At 44.6% G+C, this 23,177-nt stretch overlaps 1 protein-coding gene across 1 annotated transcript; it reads left to right on the top strand.

Annotated features, from left to right (window-relative positions):
* Positions 1-3,973: 3,973 nt before the first annotated feature.
* On the top strand, positions 3,974-4,720 carry LOC136509014 (thaumatin-like protein). The gene has a single exon (XM_066503809.1). The coding sequence runs from the start codon at positions 4,015-4,017 to the stop codon at positions 4,543-4,545; it is 531 nt and encodes a 176-aa protein (XP_066359906.1). The 5' UTR covers positions 3,974-4,014; the 3' UTR covers positions 4,546-4,720.
* The last annotated feature ends 18,457 nt before the right edge of the window (positions 4,721-23,177 follow it).

Here is a 23,177-nt window from a genome sequence, read left to right as displayed (position 1 = left end):
AAAATGTATAATCTCCATGCAACACATTACTCATGCACGGCCAATCGTATTTGGCTATGTATGTATGTATGTATGTATGTATGTATGTATGTATGGATAAACCGAACATGCAAGCCTAGTGTTCACGTGTGCATGCGTATCTCTAATCTTTTAGCTTTCCTTCTCTTTTCCTTTACCTTCACGTGAAGAATTTTTGTACATGAGGCTTCTCCCAAAATATATTAAATAATATCTCCTGGCTGGTGAAGAGCTTCCTGGACATCAAGCGTTTGTCCTAAAATATACATAATATTTCATTTTCTCCCTTGCACATAGATGACACACCTTGTGTAGCCTGGCCAATTAAAATATATTTTCTTTCCCGTCCCCTTCATTGCTTCTTTGACCATTGATCAACATCGTGCTTTGCTTGGACTCTCGCTGGATTCATACTCCTTAGTTTGATGCTGTACAACTTCCTATTTTGGCCTCCGCAGAATATATACAGGACACCGCCTGGTAATTCTCCTGTTTTGTTTCGGTAGCTGTCCGAAATACCACGTATGCACGCTATCGGGCGATTTCTTCCTTTCTAGGGTAAGATTACCAATTTTTGGTGTAAACAACATGCGAATTAGTGAACAAATTAGTTTTTTACAAGCAATTTGCATATAAACAGCCCCATGCCTTCAAGGTTATTACAGGTATTTCTTTCACAGCCTGCATTTTCACAGCTGCTCTAACCAAAGGGCCTTCTGCTATTCCCACAGCTGCTTTTCAACATCCCACAGCTCACTGCAGCTTTTCCAAAAACCATAGCTCAACTAAACAGGGCCTATGAACCATCAATCCAGTACACACACATCAAAGCCTTTGTTGCTTTCCGGGCTAAAAGAAGAGCCGAGGCTCCATCAACTTCACTTTGTAAACCTACAATAGGGAGATGATCATTAGCTGCATATACAAATATTTGGAATAATATATTCAGCAATAAAGGAAACAAATGGTATGCTAATCTGAGCTAACAAATTGTGCAGAAATAAACATCAACCTACATGATGGCTCTAACATGCGAGAACAACATAAAGGATACACCATTTGTAGTTTCATATCACATAAATTTTACCACCCAAATGGTTTACATATAGTTTTTTAAGTGTTTCATATTGCAGAATGCAGACTACTAATAAGCCTATTTTCCAACTGTGTGCTTCACATGCTGCTAGTAAATGACCAATGCAATTGTCGGATAGGGACTAGTACTGGTATATTGTGAAGAACACAGAAAAATCAGCAAGTGATAAAGTACAATTCTTAGATTTGGTCAAGAAATAATGGACAAGATCTTTGACGGCTGATAGTGCAACCATATACAAAGTTAGTAAGCAAAATCTACCAAAATTGTCTTCTCATCAAATTGGTCTAGTCAGATAATAAGCACTTGATATATATGAAGGATACATATAAGTACTAAAAAATTGACTTCTAATCACTTTGAAACCCCTAAGTGTAAATGTACCAGTGTAGCAAACGATAATTTTAATAGTGTTGATTAACATATAAACATACCAGTCATTTTTAGTGTGAGATGGACAGCTCTTTAAAATTAGCAACAAGGCCTCAGCCTAACCTCTGGCTTTACAATCCAATCACATAGTTGTTGCCACTTGTTAATATTAAGATGTAACCTTTTAATTTGATCCTTGATGGAAATGATTTGAGTCAATTCACATAAGGAACTATCTCTAAGAATCATTGAAAATGTTTTTTTTTATCTTTTTATTAAGTTAAATTTCGTAATAAAATATTGTGGTATATCAGACCATCCCTATCTATAGAAGAATTTATAAAATATTTCGAAAAACTGTATACGTGTTTGGAGCGAGTGTACACATCATACAGTTGTGATCTGCTATCTAGAAGTACAGGGGTGCCTTCACGTGCCATGGATGGAAAAAGATTACCAGATATGGAAAAATGAAAGAATTCTAGGTCAGCTAATGAATTAATTCTCCAAGCTATTGTTCATTGCTGACTTATTGGTTCAAATTTCCACAAAAATTCTGCAACCAGCTGTTTATGTACGCAAAAACTCTTGGAAATTTGACTAAACAAATTCTTATCTTCTTCGCCATTGTACTATCTAGTACTATACATGGAAATCAACAAAGGGCTTGAATATCTTGTAGGCACTCATTTATCTATGACAATTGCCCGCAGCAATAATATTGCACTCACAAATCTCTAGACGAAGCATGCCATAAATTAAATTCGAGCTGACCTAACATGAAAAAATTCCACCGAAATGTAGAAGAAAATTTTCCAAACATTTTTCAAAACTAAGCACACATATAATGCACAATTTTTCTAACTCAAGCTTTTCATCAAATTGAATGAAGTTACTGAATAAGACTTAAGACCTTATATTTCTTCAAGGCGTTTGAGGTCTTGTCTATTTTTAGGGAAAAAATACTTCTTGTCTCCTGATCCTAGATACATGATGGTTGAGGGGTAGTGTACTTGTTGACGTTTAACTGAAGCAGGTAAAGTTTTGGATTGCATTTTTTTTCTAAGAGCGCCCATAGCATTTTTTACGACCGAAGAGAGCTGAGACAAAATTGAGAAGGCAGGGGCGGAGCTACAGGGTGGTCCGGGTGGTCCACACGGACCACCATGTGCTCGGCCCATACAAAGCCCATAGATACAGGAAGTTTGGATCCTGAGCAGCCAAACATCGAATACATCGGAGCGTCTACGGCCTTTCGCCAATACGCGTCGTGCGACCCTTCGCGAATATGGCCGGTCTACACCCCTTCGTATCCCTTGTTGTGTTGTATGGACGTGCAGCAGTGGCGGGCCGGCGGTAGGCGCCGGACGACGAGCGACCAAAGGCTGTGAGCGACAGCAGATGGGAATGCAGGTACGTCTCCGATCTCCAATTAGCCTGCTCGTTTAGCTAGTCAGGTTTTTTTTTCCTCCCAATCTCTCCCAGTCTGAAGGAACGTTGAACGCAGAACGCCCTAACTCGTGCAGAAAACCTTATTTTATTCGGTGTCATTAGATTATATTATTGGAGTGCACGGTGACATTGGACTATTTAATTTTTATTGTAGGATAGGATTTTTTTTCTGTCAATTGATTATTGGAATGGTAAATTGAAACAATATTTTATTCTCTTGCAGACTTACTGAAATATGAAGAGGAGCGGTGATATTGCCTCTCTTCTTCAAAAAATAATTAAGATGTGTAATAGCCTGCTAGATGATTGTCTAGTGACTTTTATTGAGCGGGATATCTTCTTACAAGTGAGTGATGGAGATCATCCACACTTTCATGGCTATTGGAAGGTGTAGGCCTGACAAGAAGTGTCGCATTGTTCTTCAACTATTACGGGCATGTAATATGAACTCTGTATGACCTCTTTTTCTTTAGTTGCGTTTTGCAATTCATGTACTTCGTCTACCAACATGTTAAGTTTATAGCGGTTAAAAAAAAGACAATGGATCACCATAGCTACAAATCCTGGCTACGCCACTGTGAGAAGGCATATTACTATGTGATACAAGCGGATCAATACCAGTTCTACAATGCAAGTTGTGGATACACGGCTCTTCAAACAAAGTTCTGGATACACAGACCTGTGCCCTGTTTGCATAGAAACTTAATCAAAATGGTTCTATTATATTCAAACATGTATGTGAACTAGCTTAGCTCGGTTGGATTTTTTTTGGCGGAACCTAATTACCTATATTCAAAGTTCTTAACTTGATGTAGGTGACGGTATGTATTGTTCTTTTAGTACTAGATGAAGTGTCTGTCGACAGTGAGATGTTTGAAATGACATTTTTAGTTTTTGATTCTCAAGATCTACCAGCTCAACCTCATTGCAATCTGTGCTGCAACCGATGCTGACTTCTCAACCAATCCCTCTGTACACTTCTATAAATACACACGTCTGCCAACTAAAGCTCCCCAACGCTTCCAACCAATAGAGCTCACTTGTAGCAGAATAATCCTGACCGAGGACCAGTACCAATGGCGTCCCGGGCCGCCTCGACGGTCCTTTTCCTCCTCGCCACCATGGTCGGTTGCGCAAGCGCGGCCACCTTCACCATCAAGAACAACTGCCCCTACACAGTGTGGCCAGCAGCGACCCCTGTGGGCGGTGGCACGCAGCTGAACCCGGGGCAGACGTGGACCATCAACGTGCCCGCGGGCACCAAGTCCGGCAGGGTCTGGGGCCGCACCGGCTGCTCCTTCAACAGCGGCGGCCGTGGGCACTGCCAGACGGGCGACTGTGGCGGGGCCCTCTCCTGCACCCTGTCCGGGCAGCCGCCCTTGACGCTGGCCGAGTTCACCATCGGCTACACCAACGGCGACAACGACTACTACGATATCTCGGTAATCGATGGCTACAACCTGCCCATGGACTTCTCCTGCAGCACCGGCATGAACCTGCACTGCGGTCGCCCTCGCTGCCCCGACGCGTACCTCTACCCGGATGACAACAAGAAGACCCACGGCTGCCGCGGCAACAGCAACTACAAGGTCACGTTCTGCCCGTGAGGCGGACCAAAGGGATGGCACGGTGGTCGAACGATAGTGCCTAGTGCTGCGTATTGGCCACCATACATGTTGATGAATAAGAGATGATCGTGAATCGTCCACGCGCATGTATGTAACGTATATATACATGCATGTACTTTCTTTTGTGAAACTTTAATACAATAAATAATTAGCACATCTTCCACAAATAGGAAGCATGCATATATATATGTGCATGTGAGTACCAGAGGAATGGTTGGATAGTTGTTAGAAATTGCTAATATTCTCTCCAACCCAAAATAAATCAATTTCTACAATCACCATAAGTCGAACTATCTTAAGTCTGACCTGGAGTGCCCTGATCGTCCAAGTCATGCCCTTGATGTTAAGCTTGAAAGAAGCATTCCCCGAGTGGCCAGAACTGTAAAGAAACGCAACTATTACAAGAAAGCTATAAATGAGAGAGTATTTCAAGGAAGATGCTAGAAAAGACTTCAAATAAGTGATGATGGAATTCATGGCTAATCCTGATCCCAAATTGGCATAGCAATGGGTCAACTTAATGTTTCATCAACACAGCACGCAACAGTCACCGCGACAGCAGCAGTTGGCCATCCGACACCCCTGATCGAAATCTCTAGTCATTCCGAGCAGTATAGGACCTACAGAAAACAAGGAGGGGTATCTAGTTGCTGACAACGTCGTGCTAATACCTTGCTCAATTTTTGTAGCATATGATACACTAATGACCAGACGTTAGAAGATGCCACGGGCTTGACTTTTCTGGCCGCACGTTTAATTGTTAGCCCATACCTGATAAGTACACTAGGGTACAAGTGCTGATAGTCATGCCAAGCCACCAAAACAACTTGTTAGACATCCCAACGGTGAAGCAACATGGTGGAGGGCACCGGGCCTCCACACCGGGAGGAGGCGGAGGGGATGAGGTCACCGGACAAACATGGAGGAGGCGAAGAATGTGCGCACAGGACCTCCTGCTCCCCAATCAGTCCTTGCACTGACGGGTATGACCAGCCCTGCTGCACGCGCCACGGCGAGCCCCTACAAGCAGTCTCCTTTTCACGTGATTGGATGGGCGCCGGTGACCCCTTGCCCTTGGGTTGACAGGCCCTGTTAAGCGCGGTGGCAGCAAGCTCGTGCAGGTCGGCAGTGGCGGCCACCGGCGAACCCCTGCTAGTGGCCGGCGGTCCTCTTCCGCTGATCCATGTTGGTTTCCTCAAGTTCGTGCGACAGTGCAAAAAAATATATCGGTCAAAGCTAATGATCAGACTGAAATAACCAAACTACCCTTGATTACTATTAATTAATTATTTTCCAGATCAACGGCTGAAGAAAATTCTATAGGGCTCCCAAGCACCGTAACACACCTCATTTTTTAAAACAATGGTGGATGACATGACTCATAGGTAGCATTACGAAGGACAGACCAGGCTAGTGGATACAGGGTGGGCTGTGCAGCTACTTGAAGGAGTCTGCAACGCGGGTCACCATCTTCTTGTTGTATGGGTTAGCTACAAAACCACATCGTGCACTATTTAGCATCTGGTTGTTTAGTGTTGGTCACAACACCAGATTCATAGATCACTACCGGGTATAAACCTGACATCACAGGCAGAATCAGATCTGGTAGAAAGGGCAATCAACACTGATGGGCAAGCCTATTGTGGCCAGTTCTAAACCCGGCAGTGATAGGATGATATCATTGCCAAGTCTAGCCACGTACCGGCAGTGATTAAAAAAAGAAAATATGTGTTTCTATTTCAAACTCAGGACATCATTGTTCTCTCAAGCGTCCGTTACAACACTTGTGATTATATAAGTGATGCTATTTTTTTAACTACATACTTATAAGTCTTATATTATATAACACTCTAAATCTCAAATGAAAAACTTGTTAAATGAAAAGTTGTAGAACTCGTTGAGTACTACAACTTTGATGTTGAATTGTGTATTCAAAATTTGACTAGGTTTTTGAATCATAAATGATTTATGCTGAAGAAACATGTAAATGCATATCATGATATTTTTAATGCATGGGCCCCCATTCTATGTGGGCCACGATTCCTAGCATCGATAACGAGAAAATGGTGATTTTGCCATCATCAAACATGTGGCTTCGCTCGTTTGCCATCCCACAAAAGCGATTCGCTCGTTTGCCATTATCAAACTTGGCACACCAGCTAAATGCCATTCTCCTCTTTTCAATCTCATTTAATCATTTTTTTATTCTACCCAATCTTTCATTCCCGTTTTGCCCTCGCCTCCAAAACCTTATCCTCTTCTACTACCCGCAAGGACATCTCCATTCTTTCTTTTCTTTCTCCTGCATGCACCCATGGCTTATGCTTCCTAGCGCCCACTGTCGCCGGTTGCTCCAGCCAGGGAAAGCCTCGTTTCGCCGCCGGCTGATTTGAATCTCTAAGTACTTCATTTAGACTATTCCTGTTTTACAATTGAGCATGTTGGCTATTTTGATTTGTTAAGACTCATCTAGCCAATAGATCAGAGCCTCACTTTTTGGACAACTTATATATTGCACATCATTGTAGTAATATATATTGAAACCATCACCGCACAAATAAGAACACAGTGTGCGAACACAAGGTTGACAAGTACCCTTGTGTGTTCGTTTTGTGATGAGTGATTGTCAATGTGATCCACGAAGTGGGTTGAGTGGTGACTAACCTTACCATGGCAAAAGCTATGTGTGCGACATGTCTTTTGGCTTGTGTTGTGCAGGTGTGGAGCTCGGATGCAGTGGTCGACGGCGAGGTGAAGGTCAAGGAGGACGTGCCGTGCCGACAGACCGGGAGCGGTGAAGGACGGACGTGAGGCTTGGACCGAGGGACCCAGAGGCCAGGTGACTAGCCGCGGTGGCTGACACTTGGGACATCGACAAGTGCAAGAAGACATGGAGTGACGGTGTTGACCGGGTCAAGACGGCGGACGCGTGAGTCGAGCGAGGCTCAGGAGGACTTGGCGGGCCGGCCGGTCGAGGACGGCGGTGACACGCGTCGGATGGCGGGGGACGCGTATGGAGTACGCTACTCGCGGACGGTTTGATGGTTTGGACCTCAAAACCATCGGATGGACGGTTTACGGGTTTGGGCCTCAAAACCCGGGCGGAGGTTCCGAGGAGGGACGGACGACACGTGGCGGCATCGGGGAGTTCGCGTCGAGGCGAAGCTACCGGTGAGAAGGCGCGGTGGCCGTCGGATCAAGATTACACCGGGTTGGACAACAACGCCCTCGGGCTTAGCGGTTCAACTCATTTGTATCCAGGGGCAAAACTGGGAATGTGTAATAGCCCTGTTAAATAGGATGAGGGAGCCCCCATCTCCCTCACCTCCTCAGTTTTTTATTTTCTCCTTTAGGGTTTCTTCCTCTAGTTTGCTTCCATGTATGAGAGAGGTCCACAACTCAAATTGTGACTTGGTTTTGAAGGAATCGGTGGCCGTAACCACCGTATGTCCTTCGGGATTCATGATTTAGTTGTGTTCTTGATGTGATTTTGGTGTTCTTCACGAGCTCCTTTTGTCCCTTCTTGTTTCCCCTCTCGTTTCTTCGATTTGGGATGGTTTTGGTTCGTTCTTGTTGCCTTGGATCGATCAGTGACATGAGTAGAAGCTTTCCACCGAAGGAAATCCACTAATTCCTCACGAGATCGCAGATCCGGGCAGTTTTAGTTCTTGACCTATTTCTTGGGGGTTTCTTTAATTCCTTCGATTCACGGAGTTAGAGTTTGTCTCGGGCTATGATCTTTTAGAGGTTGCCTTTCTACTCGCTTGTGAACCCTTGTGCAAAGTTTCAAGTCATTTGGAGTTGATTTGATCAAGTTATGGCTTGATTTGATTTTTCCCGAGAAACTGCTCGTTCATACCGGACGTGTCCGAGATCATACCGGACGTGTCCGATATTTCTCACTTTGGAGTTTTGAGCTGAAATTTTGTGGAGACCTTCCCTTGGTGTCTAAGGAACTATGGTTAAAATTTCATGATTTTTGGACACCGTTTGATGGGGTTTTGGATTTTTCTCTTTTGGTCAGCTTGCTGCTGAAAATCCCGGACGTGTCCGAGATCATACCGGACGTGTCCGAAAATACCGGACGTGTCCGATATAATACCGGACGTGTCCGATATTTGTAGGAGCAGTGCTGTTTTATTTTGGGAGTTTGCTCGTTTGGGCTTCGATCTGTGGTCCATTTGCTCTGTGGTGACCCGCTGTGTTCTGAGGGAGCATCCACCCTTCTCTAGGGTCGTGGTCATCAAGTCTTTCGTGTATGGTTTTTGGGGATTGATATTGGGACAGTGGTCGAAGATTTCGAAACAAATTTGAGGCTCCCATTCACCCCCCCTCTGGTCGCCGTTTCCGGTCCTTCAATTGGTATCAGAGCCGGTTAAGAATCATTCCACCTTAATCGGTCCGTGATCCACGAAGGCGACATGGAGCGTGGTTCTGTCAAACCACCGCACTTCGATGGGTCAAACTATCCTTATTGGAAGATCCGCATGTCTGCGCATCTCTAGGGGATTGATTGGCTCGTCTGGGAAATTTGCGAGGATGCTACTTACGTTGTGCTCCCTACCGCGGCCCGTACCACCCAGGATCACAAGGATCGGCACAACGCAAATAGCAAAGCTCGCAGTGTGCTTTTCTCGAGTCTTTCGCTTTCTGAGTTCGAGCGTGTCTCCGATTGTACTACAGCTCGAGAGATCTGGGTGAGGCTTCAGAGCTATCACGAGGGGACCGCATAGGTCAAGACCAGACTCTACGAGACGTACAAGCGCGAGTACGAGAACTTCTCTCAGCTTGATGGTGAGTCCATCGATGCTATGTTTTCCCGCTTTCAGACTATCGTCAACAAAATGAAAGCGAACAAGGCCAACCTACCTTATAGTGATCATGAGAGGGCGCTCAAGCTTCTCTATGCCCTTGATCGAAAGGTATGGGATGTGAAGGTGTCGGCGATCATCGAGTCCGCAAACTATGACACCCTCACCGTTGACGAGCTTTTCAGCAAGCTCAAGTCCACAGAGATCGACTACCAAACCCAAGCCAAGCTCAAGAATCCCTCTGCACCAACCATGGCTTTGGTCTCAGGTAGTGGTTCAAGTTCATTGACTAACCCTTCACAAGCTTCTTTCTCTTTGTCGTGCTTGATGTCAGTCACAGAGGAGCAGCTGGAGTCTCTTGGGGATGATGAGTTGGCACTCGTCATCAGTCGGTTCTCTCGGTTTCACAACAACCATTTGAATCGCCGACGCAGTGGTGGCCCGAAGGAGGGATGCTATGGATGTGGAGATCCGGACCACTTTGTCGCGCACTGCCCCAAGAAGAAGCCCTTCATCAACAAGTACGACTCCGGCAAGCGCAAGGATAAGTGCGACTACACCTCTGGCAAGCACAAGGCCAAGGGCGGTTTCGACAAGGAGGCGATCAAGAAGGCGTACCGCAGGAAGGCCAAAGCTCAAGAACGCGCCTTCCTCGCCTCCCTCAGCGACCTCGACGACGACTCCGATGATGATCACTCTTCTTGTCCCTCGACCGACGATGAGTCCGAGAAGAAGCACGAGGACAAGCTCAACGGTCTCTGCTTTGTCGCCGGTGCAAACCGTGGTGGGTTTTGCACTATGGCGGTTGACGGTGGAGCAAAGCTCAAAAAGGACGTCGACGTCGACGACGACGAAAACGAGGTACCGCCCACACTTGACTCACTTATGCTTGAGCTTGATACTATGAATGATACATTGATGAGTCAAGATAAGTTGCTTAAGCGTGCTGCCCGCGAGAGAAAAGAGTTTAAGGACCAGCTAGAGGTTGCTTTGAAGGAGTTGGAGCTTGCCAAGAGTGGTGTAGTGGTGTCAGAGGAGGAGGAGTGCGATGAGTGCGCTATACACATGTCTAACCTCTCTAACTTGCAATCCAAGTATGCTGTTTTGCTTGATGAATGTGATGAGTTGAAGTCTCGTTCTGGGTTGCTCGGTGCGTGCAAGTCCTGCTCAGGCTTGCAATCTGAGTTGGCAGAGAAGGTTGCCAAACTTGCTGAGTTTGAGAAGGCCAACTTAGATAGCATCACCACTACATGTGTTCGATGTGAAGCTTTGGTGTTGGAGCTTGAGTCCTGCAGGCACGACAAGATGGGAACCGAGGAAGAAAACACACAACTTTGGTCCATCTTGAGCTGGGTGTCGTGTAGTGAGCCCCAGTTGGGCATGATGGTGAGCCAGTTCAGGCGGGGAACTGACTCATCGGGAGTAGGCTTTGCTATAGGTGGGAAGGGTGAGCATATCTATGGCAAGGTTGGTGAACATAGTGGTTTGAACCCAAGTGAGAAACCCACCAACACTTCCAAATTGATCAAGATCCCTCCACCAGAGTCTACCAAGCCTATGATCAAAGATGGTGTGTTTGAAGAACCACCAAAAGCTCCACCATCCAAGCAAGTTTGGGTTCCCAAACCGAACCACTTTCGGAACTCACTCGATACTCTACCCAACATCTCTAGTGCACCCCTTCCTAAAGCCAAAAAGCCTCAGAGAGTGAACCACATCCACAAGAGAGTGAGTCAACCACCATCCAAGAGAGAGGTGAGGTACCACTGTGACTATTGCCATAGAGATGGTCATTTGGCTGAGTTTTGCTTTAGGAGGAAGAGAGATGAGCGGCGCGAGTATGAGTTGAACAACCGGAATATGTACCGTCCTCCCCATGGCGTACATGTACCGCCTGTTCAGAGGCACAATGTTAGGCCTAGAGGTGCAATGCCTCAATGTGCTAGGCCTCAGGTGGCGAGACCACGTGGTGGTCGTGCCCGGCGTGGCCCAAGTCATGATCTATATGACTCTAGACCTCGCGACGGTGGCTTTCAGTCCCACACTCCTAGCGGACCACGTTTTCCCCCACGTGGTGATCGCTTCTCTCCAATGGGACATGGCATGTATGGTGTTTTTCCTAACACTTTTCCAGGGCAAATGACTCAACACTGGTATTCTCCTCATTTCACTAACCCCAGTGTTGTGCCATTTGCTCACCCCCTGTCTTTCTATTGATGCAGAGCGGAGGCCTGGAGAACACGTGGCTTGTTGATTCCGGCTGTTCGCGCCACATGACCGGAAGTTCCAAATGGTTCTCCAGCCTCGACCCCATGCAATACAAGGAGTACATCACATTTGGGGACAATAGCAAAGGTAAGGTGCTGTCTCGTGGGACCATTCGGGTCAATGAGTCTTTTATCTTGAAGGACGTTGCTTTGGTTTCAAGCCTGCATTTTAATTTGCTCTCTGTTTCGCAACTCCTTCAAGATGGGTTTGAGGTGCGCTTTAAGACTGGACTTTCTCGTGTGCTCGATTCTCAGGGACATCTAGTTTGTCAGATCGTTCCTTTTGGCCGAGTTTTCAGAGCTGATTTCTCTCAGTCTTTCGGTTCTTCTCGCTGTTTGGTTGCCGGATCTTCTTCTGATTTGTGGAAGTGGCATAGGAGACTTGGTCACTTGAGCTTCGATCTCCTAGTGAGGTTGAGTTCTCTTGACATGATCCGAGGATTGCCCAAACTTAAGTTTGAGAAGGATCTGGTATGCCATCCCTGTCGCCACGGAAAGATGGTGGCTGCTTCCCATCCTCCAGTGACTCAGGTCATGACCATGAGACCCGGTGAGCTACTCCATATGGACACTGTTGGTCCGGCTCGAGTTCGGTCAGAGGGAGGGAAGTGGTACGTTCTAGTGATCGTGGATGATTTTTCTCGTTATTCTTGGGTGTTTTTCATGGAGGGCAAGGACGAAGCGTTTTCTCATGCTCATGACTTGATCTTGAGGTTGCAAACTGAGTTACCAAAGAATGCCATATGAGCTATCCGTAGTGACAATGGCACTGTGTTCAAAAACTCTCAGTTTGACACCTTTTGTGCTTCTTTGGGTCTTGAACATCAGTTTTCTTCGCCCTATGTCCCTCAGCAGAATGGTGTTGTTGAGCGCAAAAATCGGACTTTGGTTGAAATGGCCAGGACGATGCTCGATGAGCATAGGACTCCTAGGCGTTACTGGGCCGAAGCCATCAACACCGCCTGCCATGTTTCAAACCGCATTTTTCTTCGTGCTTTCTTAAAGAAGACATCCTACGAGTTGCGGTTTGGGCGTCCACCCAAGGTGAGTCATTTTCGAGTCTTCGGTTGCAGGTGCTTCATTCTTAAGCAAGGTAATCTTGACAAGTTTGAATCTAGATCTTCGGACGGTATATTTCTCGGTTACGCTTCTCATTCACATGCGTACCGTGTGCTTAATCTTGAGACTAACCGTGTCGTGGAGACTTGTGAAGTCACCTTCGACGAAACCATGCCCTCTTCTATTTCGGTCTTTGAACGTGCAGGTGATGAAGAGATGGGTGATAGCATTTTCGTTGAGGATGACGATGAAGTCGATTGGGATGATCCCAAGCCATCTCAACCGGCTGCCCCGATCGAGCCAGCTTCGACCACTTCGGCTCACGGCCCCGAGCCCTCCACCTCTACTTCATGGGGTCCATGCGAGCCGCTTCCTCAATCGACTGAGGAGGCCCCAGCTGTGGATGAGGGGGAGGCGACTTTGTCTTTGGGTGCACCTCGACATATCCAGCGACGCCATCCTCCTCAGCCCATGATCGGCGACATCGACGAAAGGGTAACGCGTTCCAAGTCTTATCATATTTCCCATTTTGCTTATTCTGCTTTCGTAGCTTCTTTTGAGCCTCGAGATATTGGACACGCACTATCTAATGCCGATTGGGTTAATGCTATGCACGAGAAGTTAGAGAACTTTGAGCGGAACCAAGTGTGGGTTTTAGTTCCACCTCCACAAGAGTGCCACCCCATAGGTACAAAGTGGGTTTACAAGAACAAGCAGAGTGAGGATGGGGTGGTGGTGAGAAACAAGGCGAGATTAGTGGCTCAGGGTTTTTGCCAAAAAGAGGGAATAGACTATGAAGAAACCTTTGCTCCTGTTGCCCGTCTAGAAGCCATTAGGATTCTTTTAGCATTTGCAGCTTCGAAAGGGTTCAAGCTGTATCAGATGGATGTAAAGAGTGCCTTCTTGAATGGGTACATAGAGGAAGAGGTTTATGTGAGGCAACCCCCTGGTTTTGAAAATCCAAAGTACCCCAACCATGTTTTTAAACTCCACAAAGCCTTGTATGGTTTGAAACAAGCCCCGAGAGCCTGGTATGAGCGTTTGAAAGCTTTCTTGCTTGATAAGGGTTTTAGGATGGGTTCCGTAGATAAGACTCTGTTCCTCCTCAAGCAAGGCACAGACATCCTTTTGGTTCAGATATACGTGGATGATATAATCTTTGGTGGCTCTTCTCATGCTCTTGTTGCCAAGTTTTCAGATACTATGAGCAGGGAATTTGAGATGAGCATGATGGGCGAATTGACTTTCTTCCTTGGGCTGCAAATCAAGCAAACTCGTGAGGGGACATTCGTGCACCAAGGCAAGTACACCAAGGACGTGCTCAAGAAATTTGATATGGGTGAGGCCAAGCCTCTTTCGACGCCCATGTCAACCACGACGGCCCTGGATGAGGACAAGGAGGGAGAAGCAGTGGACCAGAAGGAATACCGAAGCATGATCGGGTCCCTGCTGTACCTAACGGCGACGAGACCGGACATCCAATTCGCAGTCTGCTTGTGCGCGCGTTTTCAGTCTTCTCCGCGCACGTCTCATCGTCAAGCCATCAAGCGGATCCTCAGGTACCTTCGTTTCACACCCGAGTTTGGTCTTTGGTTTTCAGCTTCCTCCTCTCTTTCTCTTTGTGGGTATTCTGATGCGGATTATGCTGGTTGTCGTGTTGAGAGGAAGTCCACTTCGGGGACTTGTCAGTTTCTTGGATCTTCTCTTGTGTCTTGGTCTTCTCGCAAGCAGTCTAGCGTCGCCCAATCCACCACAGAAGCTGAGTATGTTGCTGCAGCTGCTTGTTGTTCCCAGTTGCTTTGGATGATAGCTACTCTGAGAGACTTTGGGTTAGAGTTTAGGCGAGTGCCTTTGTTTTGTGACAGCACCAGTGCCATAAGTGTAGCCAAAAACCCAGTCCTTCACTCAAAGACAAAGCACATAGAAGTTCGCTTTCACTTCTTGCGTGACCACTATGAGAAAGGTGATATTGATCTGCACCACATTAATACCCAAAACCAGCTCGCAGATATCTTCACCAAACCACTTGACCAAGCCCAGTTTGCTCGCTTGCGAGGGGAGCATGGAGTTTGTTTCCCTTTTTAGAGGAGGGGAACTTTGGTTGTTGTATTCTAGTTTTGCTTTTCTTTGTAGTTTAGCCTTTGTTTTTGTTTTCATATCATACTTGCATATCATATCATCATGTATCATATTGCATCCTGAGCTTCATCCTTATAGTAGCTAGATTGACACTATGCTCTTGTTGGGGATGTTATGGATATACATGATGTGCTTTTGGCTTAGGCTCCTCTTGATCAATTAATGCATGTTATGAGCTAAGCTTGTTTTCCAAACTGTGAACTTGATTAAAACTTGTTGAAACATGAAATGTGTTCACCACTACTTGTGGCACTAGCATGTGTAGAATGTGTCGAGATCTTTTTCTTGCTTCATGTATATGCTTAGTTGCTACGGCTCATACTTTGAGTTACACACTTGCTTGAGAAACTTGAATTTGTGCTTAAAACTTGAAAATCAAACTCAGTGATTTGAAAAGATCGGGATGGGTCTGTACTATCCTATGTCAGAGTATCGAGACAGCTCCAAATTGCACTTAATGGTGAACTTGAGCTCTGTAATGGATACCGAGATCATTGTCTTAAGCTTCTGATTGCTTTTGGCATAGGCTTGACATGGTCGCTAAGTCAGGTTTTGGTGGCACAGATAACCTCCCGCACACACTTGTCTGACAAACTTTGGTAATAAGCTGCATAACTCTGATAAATTTCAATTGGTGTCTAAAATTTGATCAAACCACAAGTTTGTTTCATGACATGATGTGTGAACTTTGTTTGGGGTAGTTCACTTTGCATACATGTGTAGCACAAGGTCGATCTCCTGTCTATTTTTGCTATGTGCTCCTTTGGTGGTGAACCCTCTTTTAAAATTGCTCAAACTTGATCAAAATTGCTTAAATGCCATATTTCGTCTCATTTGGTCACTTTGAGCATTTGCTAGCACTTGTATGTGTTGTTATATATACATGACAGCATCAACTAGAGCCTCTTTTCAATCTACTTACTATAATCTTGAAGCTTCTGCATTCGTGCATTTCTGCATTCATAGCATAATTTAAGGGGAAGATGCAATCTTTGGGCTCTAGCTTGATAAGTGCATGTGTCAACAAGGGGGAGAAGTTTCCACACTCACAATGTCACCTAAAGTTGAGCGATATGCATTCATTTGAGAGAGATTGCACTTGTTTAGGGGGAGTTGCATTTGAGGTGCTTTGCTAGATGTGTTGAGCCTTTGCCTCTTCTGGAGGGTCTAGTAGTTTTGCATTTGAGGTGTTTTGCTAGATGTGTTGAGCCTTTGCCTCTTCTGGAGGGTCTAGCAGTTTTTTGGCTTTTCGAGCTTTGCTAGTGGCGTTGAGCCCGTTGCCTCTTCTTGAGGGCTAGTTTTGTTTTACTTGGTTGCGTCGAGCCGTTGCCCATGTCTTTGGGGACCAAGTTTTGCTCACCTTCAAATGACCCAGTTTTTGGCTTTTCTTTGGCTTTTGGTCATTTGGGTGAGTTCTTTCTTTTCTCTTCTTCCTTTTCTTTTGCTCAAGCTGTTCGTGTATTGGTGTTGACAATGCACTCATCAAGGGGGAGATTGCGAACACAAGGTTGACAAGTACCCTTGTGTGTTTGTTTTGTGATGAGTGATTGTCAATGTGATCCACGAAGTGGGTTGAGTGGTGACTAACCTTACCATGGCGAAAGCTATGTGTGCAACATGTCTTTTGGCTTGTGTTGTGTAGGTGTGGAGCTCGGATGCGGTGGTCGACGGCGAGGTGAAGGTCAAGGAGGACGTGCCGTGCCGATAGACCGGGAGCGGTGAAGGACGGACGTGAGGCTTGGACCGAGGGACCCAGAGGCCAGGTGACTAGCCGCGGTGGCTGACACTTGGGACATCGACAAGTGCAAGAAGACATGGAGTGACGGTGTTGACCGGGTCAAGACGGCGGACGCGTGAGTCGAGCAAGGCTCAGGAGGACTTGGCGGGCCGGCCGGTCGAGGACGGCGGTGACACGCGTCGGATGGCGGGGGACGCGTATGGAGTACGCTACTCGCGGACGGTTTGATGGTTTGGACCTCAAAACCATCGGATGGACGGTTTACGGGTTTGGGCCTCAAAACCCGAGCGGAGGTTCCGAGGAGGGACGGACGGCACGTGGCGGCATCGGGGAGTTCGCGTCGAGGCGAAGCTACCGGTGAGAAGGCGCAGTGGCCGTCGGATCAAGATTACACCGGGTTGGACAACAACACCCTCGGGCTTAGCGGTTCAACTCATTTGTATCCAGGGGCAAAACTGGGAATGTGTAATAGCCCTGTTAAATAGGATGAGGGAGCCCCCATCTCCCTCACCTCCTCAGTTTTTCATTTTCTCCTTTAGGGTTTCTTCCTCTAGTTTGCTTCCATGTATGAGAGAGGTCCACAACTCAAATTGTGACTTGGTTTTGAAGGAATCGGTGGCCGTAACCACCGTATGTCCTTCGGGATTCATGATTTAGTTGTGTTCTTGATGTGATTTTGGTGTTCTTCACGAGCTCCTTTTGTCCCTTCTTGTTTCCCCTCTCGTTTCTTCGATTTGGGATGGTTTTGGTTCGTTCTTGTTGCCTTGGATCGATCAGTGACATGAGTAGAAGCTTTCCACCGAAGGAAATCCACTAATTCCTCACGAGATCGCAGATCCGGGCAGTTTTAGTTCTTGACCTATTTCTTGGGGGTTTCTTTAATTCCTTCGATTCACGGAGTTAGAGTTTGTCTCGGGCTATGATCTTTTAGAGGTTGCCTTTCTACTCGCTTGTGAACCCTTGTGCAAAGTTTCAAGTCATTTGGAGTTGATTTGATCAAGTTATGGCTTGATTTGATTTTTCCCGAGAAACTGCTCGTTCATACCGGACGTGTCCGAGATCATACCGGACGTGTCCGATATTTCTCACTTTGGAGTTTTGAGCTGAAATTTTGTGGAGACCTTCCCTTGGTGTCTAAGGAACTATGGTTAAAATTTCATGATTTTTGGACACCGTTTGATGGGGTTTTGGATTTTTCTCTTTTGGTCAGCTTGCTGCTGAAAATCCCGGACGTGTCCGAGATCATACCGGACGTGTCCGAAAATACCGGACGTGTCCGATATAATACCGGACATGTCCGATATTTGCAGGAGCAGTGCTGTTTTATTTTGGGAGTTTGCTCGTTTGGGCTTCGATCTATGGTCCGTTTGCTCTGTGGTGACCCGCTGTGTTCTGAGGGAGCATCCACCCTTCTCTAGGGTCGTGGTCATCAAGTCTTTCGTGTATGGTTTTTGGGGATTGATATTGGGACAGTGGTCGAAGATTTCGAAACAAATTTGAGGCTCCCATTCACCCCCCCTCTGGTCGCCGTTTTCGGTCCTTCACAGTGATTGTATATATTGAACACCATCACGTTAATAAATTATTTTCTCTCAATTAATGATAGACCATTACAAGGATTATGGATGATCTTCCATCATCGCTGTTCGAGGCAGTGGCTACGGTGGACATTCAGGGTTGAATGCTGGGCAGTTAGCCTTACAATCATCCCTTGTCTTGTAGCAAACATTATGCCTTTTGTTCAAACAGCAATAGCAGTCAAAGTCATAACATCTAGCGAGATCACAGAATATAATAGTGAACTTGGTAGTAACTTAGCTTTGCCAAATCTATGTGCTGGAATTCGGGATCCATTACTCTCTACTACATTAATTTAGTTTTGGCGCATATAAGGGCCTGTTTTTGGATCCACCAACTGAACTATAGCTGGCTAAATTTAGCTGCTAGGGATCCAGATGGCCCAGCTAAAAGACCAGCTAAAGTTTAGCTGAGTTTAACTACTTCAACTTAGCTAAACCCAACTAAAATTTTAGTTGAGTCTATTAGCCGGAGGATCCAAACACCCCAGCTAAAGTTTAGCTAGGAAAACTTTTAGCTGGCTAAAGTTTAGCTTTGAAATTTTAGCTAGCGAAATTTTAGTTGGATGGATCCAAACAGGCCCTAACAAGGTAGCAATCAATTGCCCTAACAAAAAATTGGGAAATGAATGCCACTTGCTGGTTTAATTTAGGCACTAAACTGGCATTGAGTACAGTACACTAACTGTGTGGGCCTGACCCGGCAGTGACAGTCATCCAATCACTGCTGGGTATGGTCTTGACCCTCATTATACATATTTATCCTATCACTAGCAGTTAAGGGGCTAGAGCCTCATTATACATATTTATACATATTTTGGTTAGTCCCGTCACCATCGATTATCATATCCTCCTGCCAAATGTGATTCCTGCAGTGGTGCTGGATTTTTTACCCAGTAGTGATCCACGAATGTGAGTAGTGGCGGTCACTATACCTCTGGAAATTTGGCACAATTCTAGAGTCGGACTGGCATACTGCCTTTGGAATCGTATGCAGTACGTGGGCTGGCTCTCACCACTATAAACCGTTTTCACAAATCAAAAGCCTCCGGATTTTGCTTTTGTGCCAGCCAGTGAAATTGTAATAAAAACTAATAATGGAAAACTAAACTGTTCACTTTGGATTTTGGAGAAAGTGGCATAATGCCGGTCTGTGATGGGTGATAGTTGTTATCCATTACTATAGATAGTGACATGCATATACCCGTCCGTTTTGTCACGTGCTTGATGACTAGTAAAGCGCATGGGGGCCTCCTTGCGTCCGGCTGTTCTGACGATTCCTCGCGCCGGCCGGGGTTTCGCACGCAAAATAATTTCCCCAGGGCTGGCAGCATCGAGCGCAGAGGGAAGTCCCGCGCAGAGTGGAGCCGCGGTGGGCCATGTGCTTCGTTTGCCACCAACAATCAAAAGAAAACGGAATTGCTGACATCATCGCACAATGAATAGATTTGTGAACTAAAAAAGTTGTTCCTACTAAACCGAGTATCCAAATTAAATTCGAGTTACACCATTGTGTTTCTTATTACAAATGGTTCAAAACAAGACCCCTCTTGAATATATTTAGTTAAAGTTTCATTATCGAACATTTATTTCATAAAGATAGAACATTTTCTTTTATTATTGAGCAAAGGTGATGTTCTAGATTCAAAAAACAATGTTCCGCCTTCACAAGAAAAATGTTCTTGATTTAGATAAACAACATTCCAGATCCAAGAGAAAAAGTTATAGATTTAAGTGATTGGTACTATAAATCCGTTAAAATATAAAAAAAAGAACAAAAAATATAAAATATATAGAATTATATAATAAAAGAAAAGGAATATAGGAAAAATAAAATGCAAACATGAAAATACAAGAAATGAAATTGAATATCAGAAAATACATCGTAGAACATCACATTTATATCATGTGAACATCACAAAAAAACATAATAGAACATCACATGTATACTACGTGAACATTACAGAATACATCATATAACATCATTGTATACCAAGTGAACATCACATATATACTACGTGAACATGACAAAACACATCATAGAACATCACATATATACCACGTGAACATTAAAAAAACATTATCGAACATCATATGTATAACACGTGAACATCATAAAAAAACATAATAGAATTCACATGTATACTACATAAACATCACATAATACATCATAAAACATCATTGTATATTACGTGAACATCATATGTAAACTACGCGTCACAAAAAACATCATAGACCATGACATGTATACTACGTGAACATCAAAATAACATCATAGAACATCACATATATAACACGTGAACATCACAGACAAAAATCTTAGAACATCGCATACATACTACATGAACAGCACAAAAAATATCATAGAACATGACATTAATACCACGTGAACATCGCAAAAACACATAATAGAATATCACATCTATACTATATGAACATGGCATCTCATGAAATATAGAAAATAAAAAATAATTAAGTAAGGTAAAATAGAAAAATAAAAAATATATAGAAAATATAAAAACAAAAGAGAAAAGGAAAAAGAAAGAAATACAAAAAATAATACAATATAGAAATAAAATAGAATAATTAATTATAGTAAAAGAAATAATAAAATAAAAATAAAAATAATAATGAAAATAACATGAAATGAAAGAATAAAAAGATAAATTAAAGAAAGGAAATAAAAAGAAAATAAAATAAAAAAATAAAAAATAAAAAATAAACATAAAAAATGAAAACGATAAGAATAATAAAAAAAATCACATAAAACAAAAAAGAAATATAAATAAAAAATGAAGCAAGAAAATGTACATAAAAATAGAAAAGAAAAGGAAAGAAAAGAAAAAAAAAAGAAAACATACGTACTTACCTACCCTTCTTAGTAGTCGATCGGAAATCCCACGTCCAAGCTTCCCTCGTGCACGTTGGCGCGCGTGGGCCTGCAGCGTTTGTGGAAAGCCGTGCAAACAGAAACAAACGTACCGGCTGATTCCCGCGCGCAGTCTCATCCTTCCCGCGCGCCGTTCGGCGGGGTCATCAGGTCCGAACGTTTGGACCCGATGATTCCCGAAGCACATGACCCTTGAGGCCATTATTGCTCATCATCATTCAGCATTTTAAGTAGTGTTTGAATTTCTATATTTTTTATATGTTGTGACTGAAGGCTATAATACAAACTTTCCTGCATTTTGGTTTCACGCAGAAATTCCTATTTGATAGGCTCCAAAAATCTTTGCTTTTCATATTCCAAGGTTTTAAGAATCTTCCAACGAGTCCCTCTCAGATATGAACATTTCTCATTATTGCTCGTGTGGTTTTCATATAAAAAAACATCAATGCACATTCGTTCTACTTCTCTCGTACGATTAAAATTAGTATAGCATTAAGGGCCAGTAGGTTCTAATATAGTTCACTCCACGACTTGCAGTGAGCAATATAATGCACATCACTGTCGATTGGGATTTGGATTTGGATTTGGACATCATCTAGATGAACGAGCTGTAAGTTAGAAACTGGTTGTGATGGCCGCCAAATAATTCCATGCATGGAGTCGATCAGTGGGGAGACCGCAGCACTGCATGTCTACACCAGTTTTAGTGGGAGTTGCATTGTAATCTGACTAGTGGCGCACCGAGAGGAACAACAAGTGGATTTTATTACTATCTTAAACAATCCACTTTAATTATCTACACTTAACACCTTAAATATGTTTTTATCGTTTTAGCACTCCGTATAACTATGTATCTACATTGATTTAGCATACCTATATTTAAAGAAATTCTGTATACTTTAATCGTCAACCTCATACCTTACCTCACAAAAAATGCAACAACTATTGTGGCAATACCTTAAACAAGAGAACACCACATTAAATTTTTCTCATGAACAGCACCTGATACTAGTGTAATAATGGAGATACAAAAAGATGCATGAAATGATCATAATCTTATATTTCGGCATGGGTTATACAATGTCATCTATAGCCCCATTATATTACTTAAAGTTCACTATGTGAAAAAAGGTTTGTAGCAACGGCACGAATTTTTTGTAGGGGCGGCTGGTGATGGAGCCGCCCCTACAGTGGCATGCTCGGGAGGCCAGAGACCAGCCGCCCCTACAAATGGAACAGCAGGGGCGGCTGGTGATACGAGCCACCCCTACAATGGGTCTGATTTGTAGGGGCGGCTCACTCACCAGCCGCCCCCGGTGTTTCTATTTGTAGGGGTGGCTGGTGATTGAGCCGCCCCTACAAATGCCCCACGTACAGTGAATAAGTCACCCACCCAAAAATATCTGCAGCTCTCCTCTCTCTCTCTCTCTCTCTCTCCGTCTCGACTCTTCCATTCCCCTCCCTCCCTCTCTCTCTCGCCCTCGCTTGGATGGCCGCGGCTCCTCGCCCGCCCGAGCGGCGCGGCAGCCCCCCCCCCCTCCCCCGCCCAGCCGACGAGCTCTAGACCCGCGACTCATAGTGCTGCACTTGTTCACCTCTCCAAATCTGACTTTTTTCCTTTTGCTGTGATTTTCAGAGCTATTTTAGGGGATTTTTCGTTTTGTCGATTTGAGACCAAATCTGTTCGTTCTTTTTGCGTTGATTCATGCTATGACATGATTTGAAGCTATCCTAAGAGTTAATTTGATTGAATCGACTCAAGCACAGAGAAATCAACGATTTTTGTTTTGGGGGACTTTTACGTGTTCTTGGCTCGATATGAAATTTCCTGGAGATTGGGTAGAAATTGGGCGATGATCTCTTGGAGTATCCTCACTAACCCACTTGTGATGGCGTGTGCAAAGTTAGGGATCGAATCCTTTTGATTTGGTTTGGTTTTCGTTGATTCCTATGGTCGGCTGTTTTTCTGTTCGTGCAGTTGGTTCTCCGTTCGTCGTTCTGCTATTCTTCGATGCGGGTCGCGGGGAGGCAACACTACGAGCGCCGAGCGCTCTAGTGCTGTTCATGCACTTCTTCCAGTTTCTCCCATTTCTGTTTGTCCAGCCCCTCTCTTTACTGCCGCCCCTCGAC

The sequence above is a fragment of the Miscanthus floridulus genome, chromosome 15, assembly GCF_019320115.1.
Source record: "Miscanthus floridulus cultivar M001 chromosome 15, ASM1932011v1, whole genome shotgun sequence".
In the NCBI taxonomy this organism is placed as follows: domain Eukaryota; kingdom Viridiplantae; phylum Streptophyta; class Magnoliopsida; order Poales; family Poaceae; genus Miscanthus; species Miscanthus floridulus.
The sequence above is the reverse complement of the archived record's forward strand: the minus strand, read 5'-3'. Positions and strand labels throughout refer to the sequence as shown.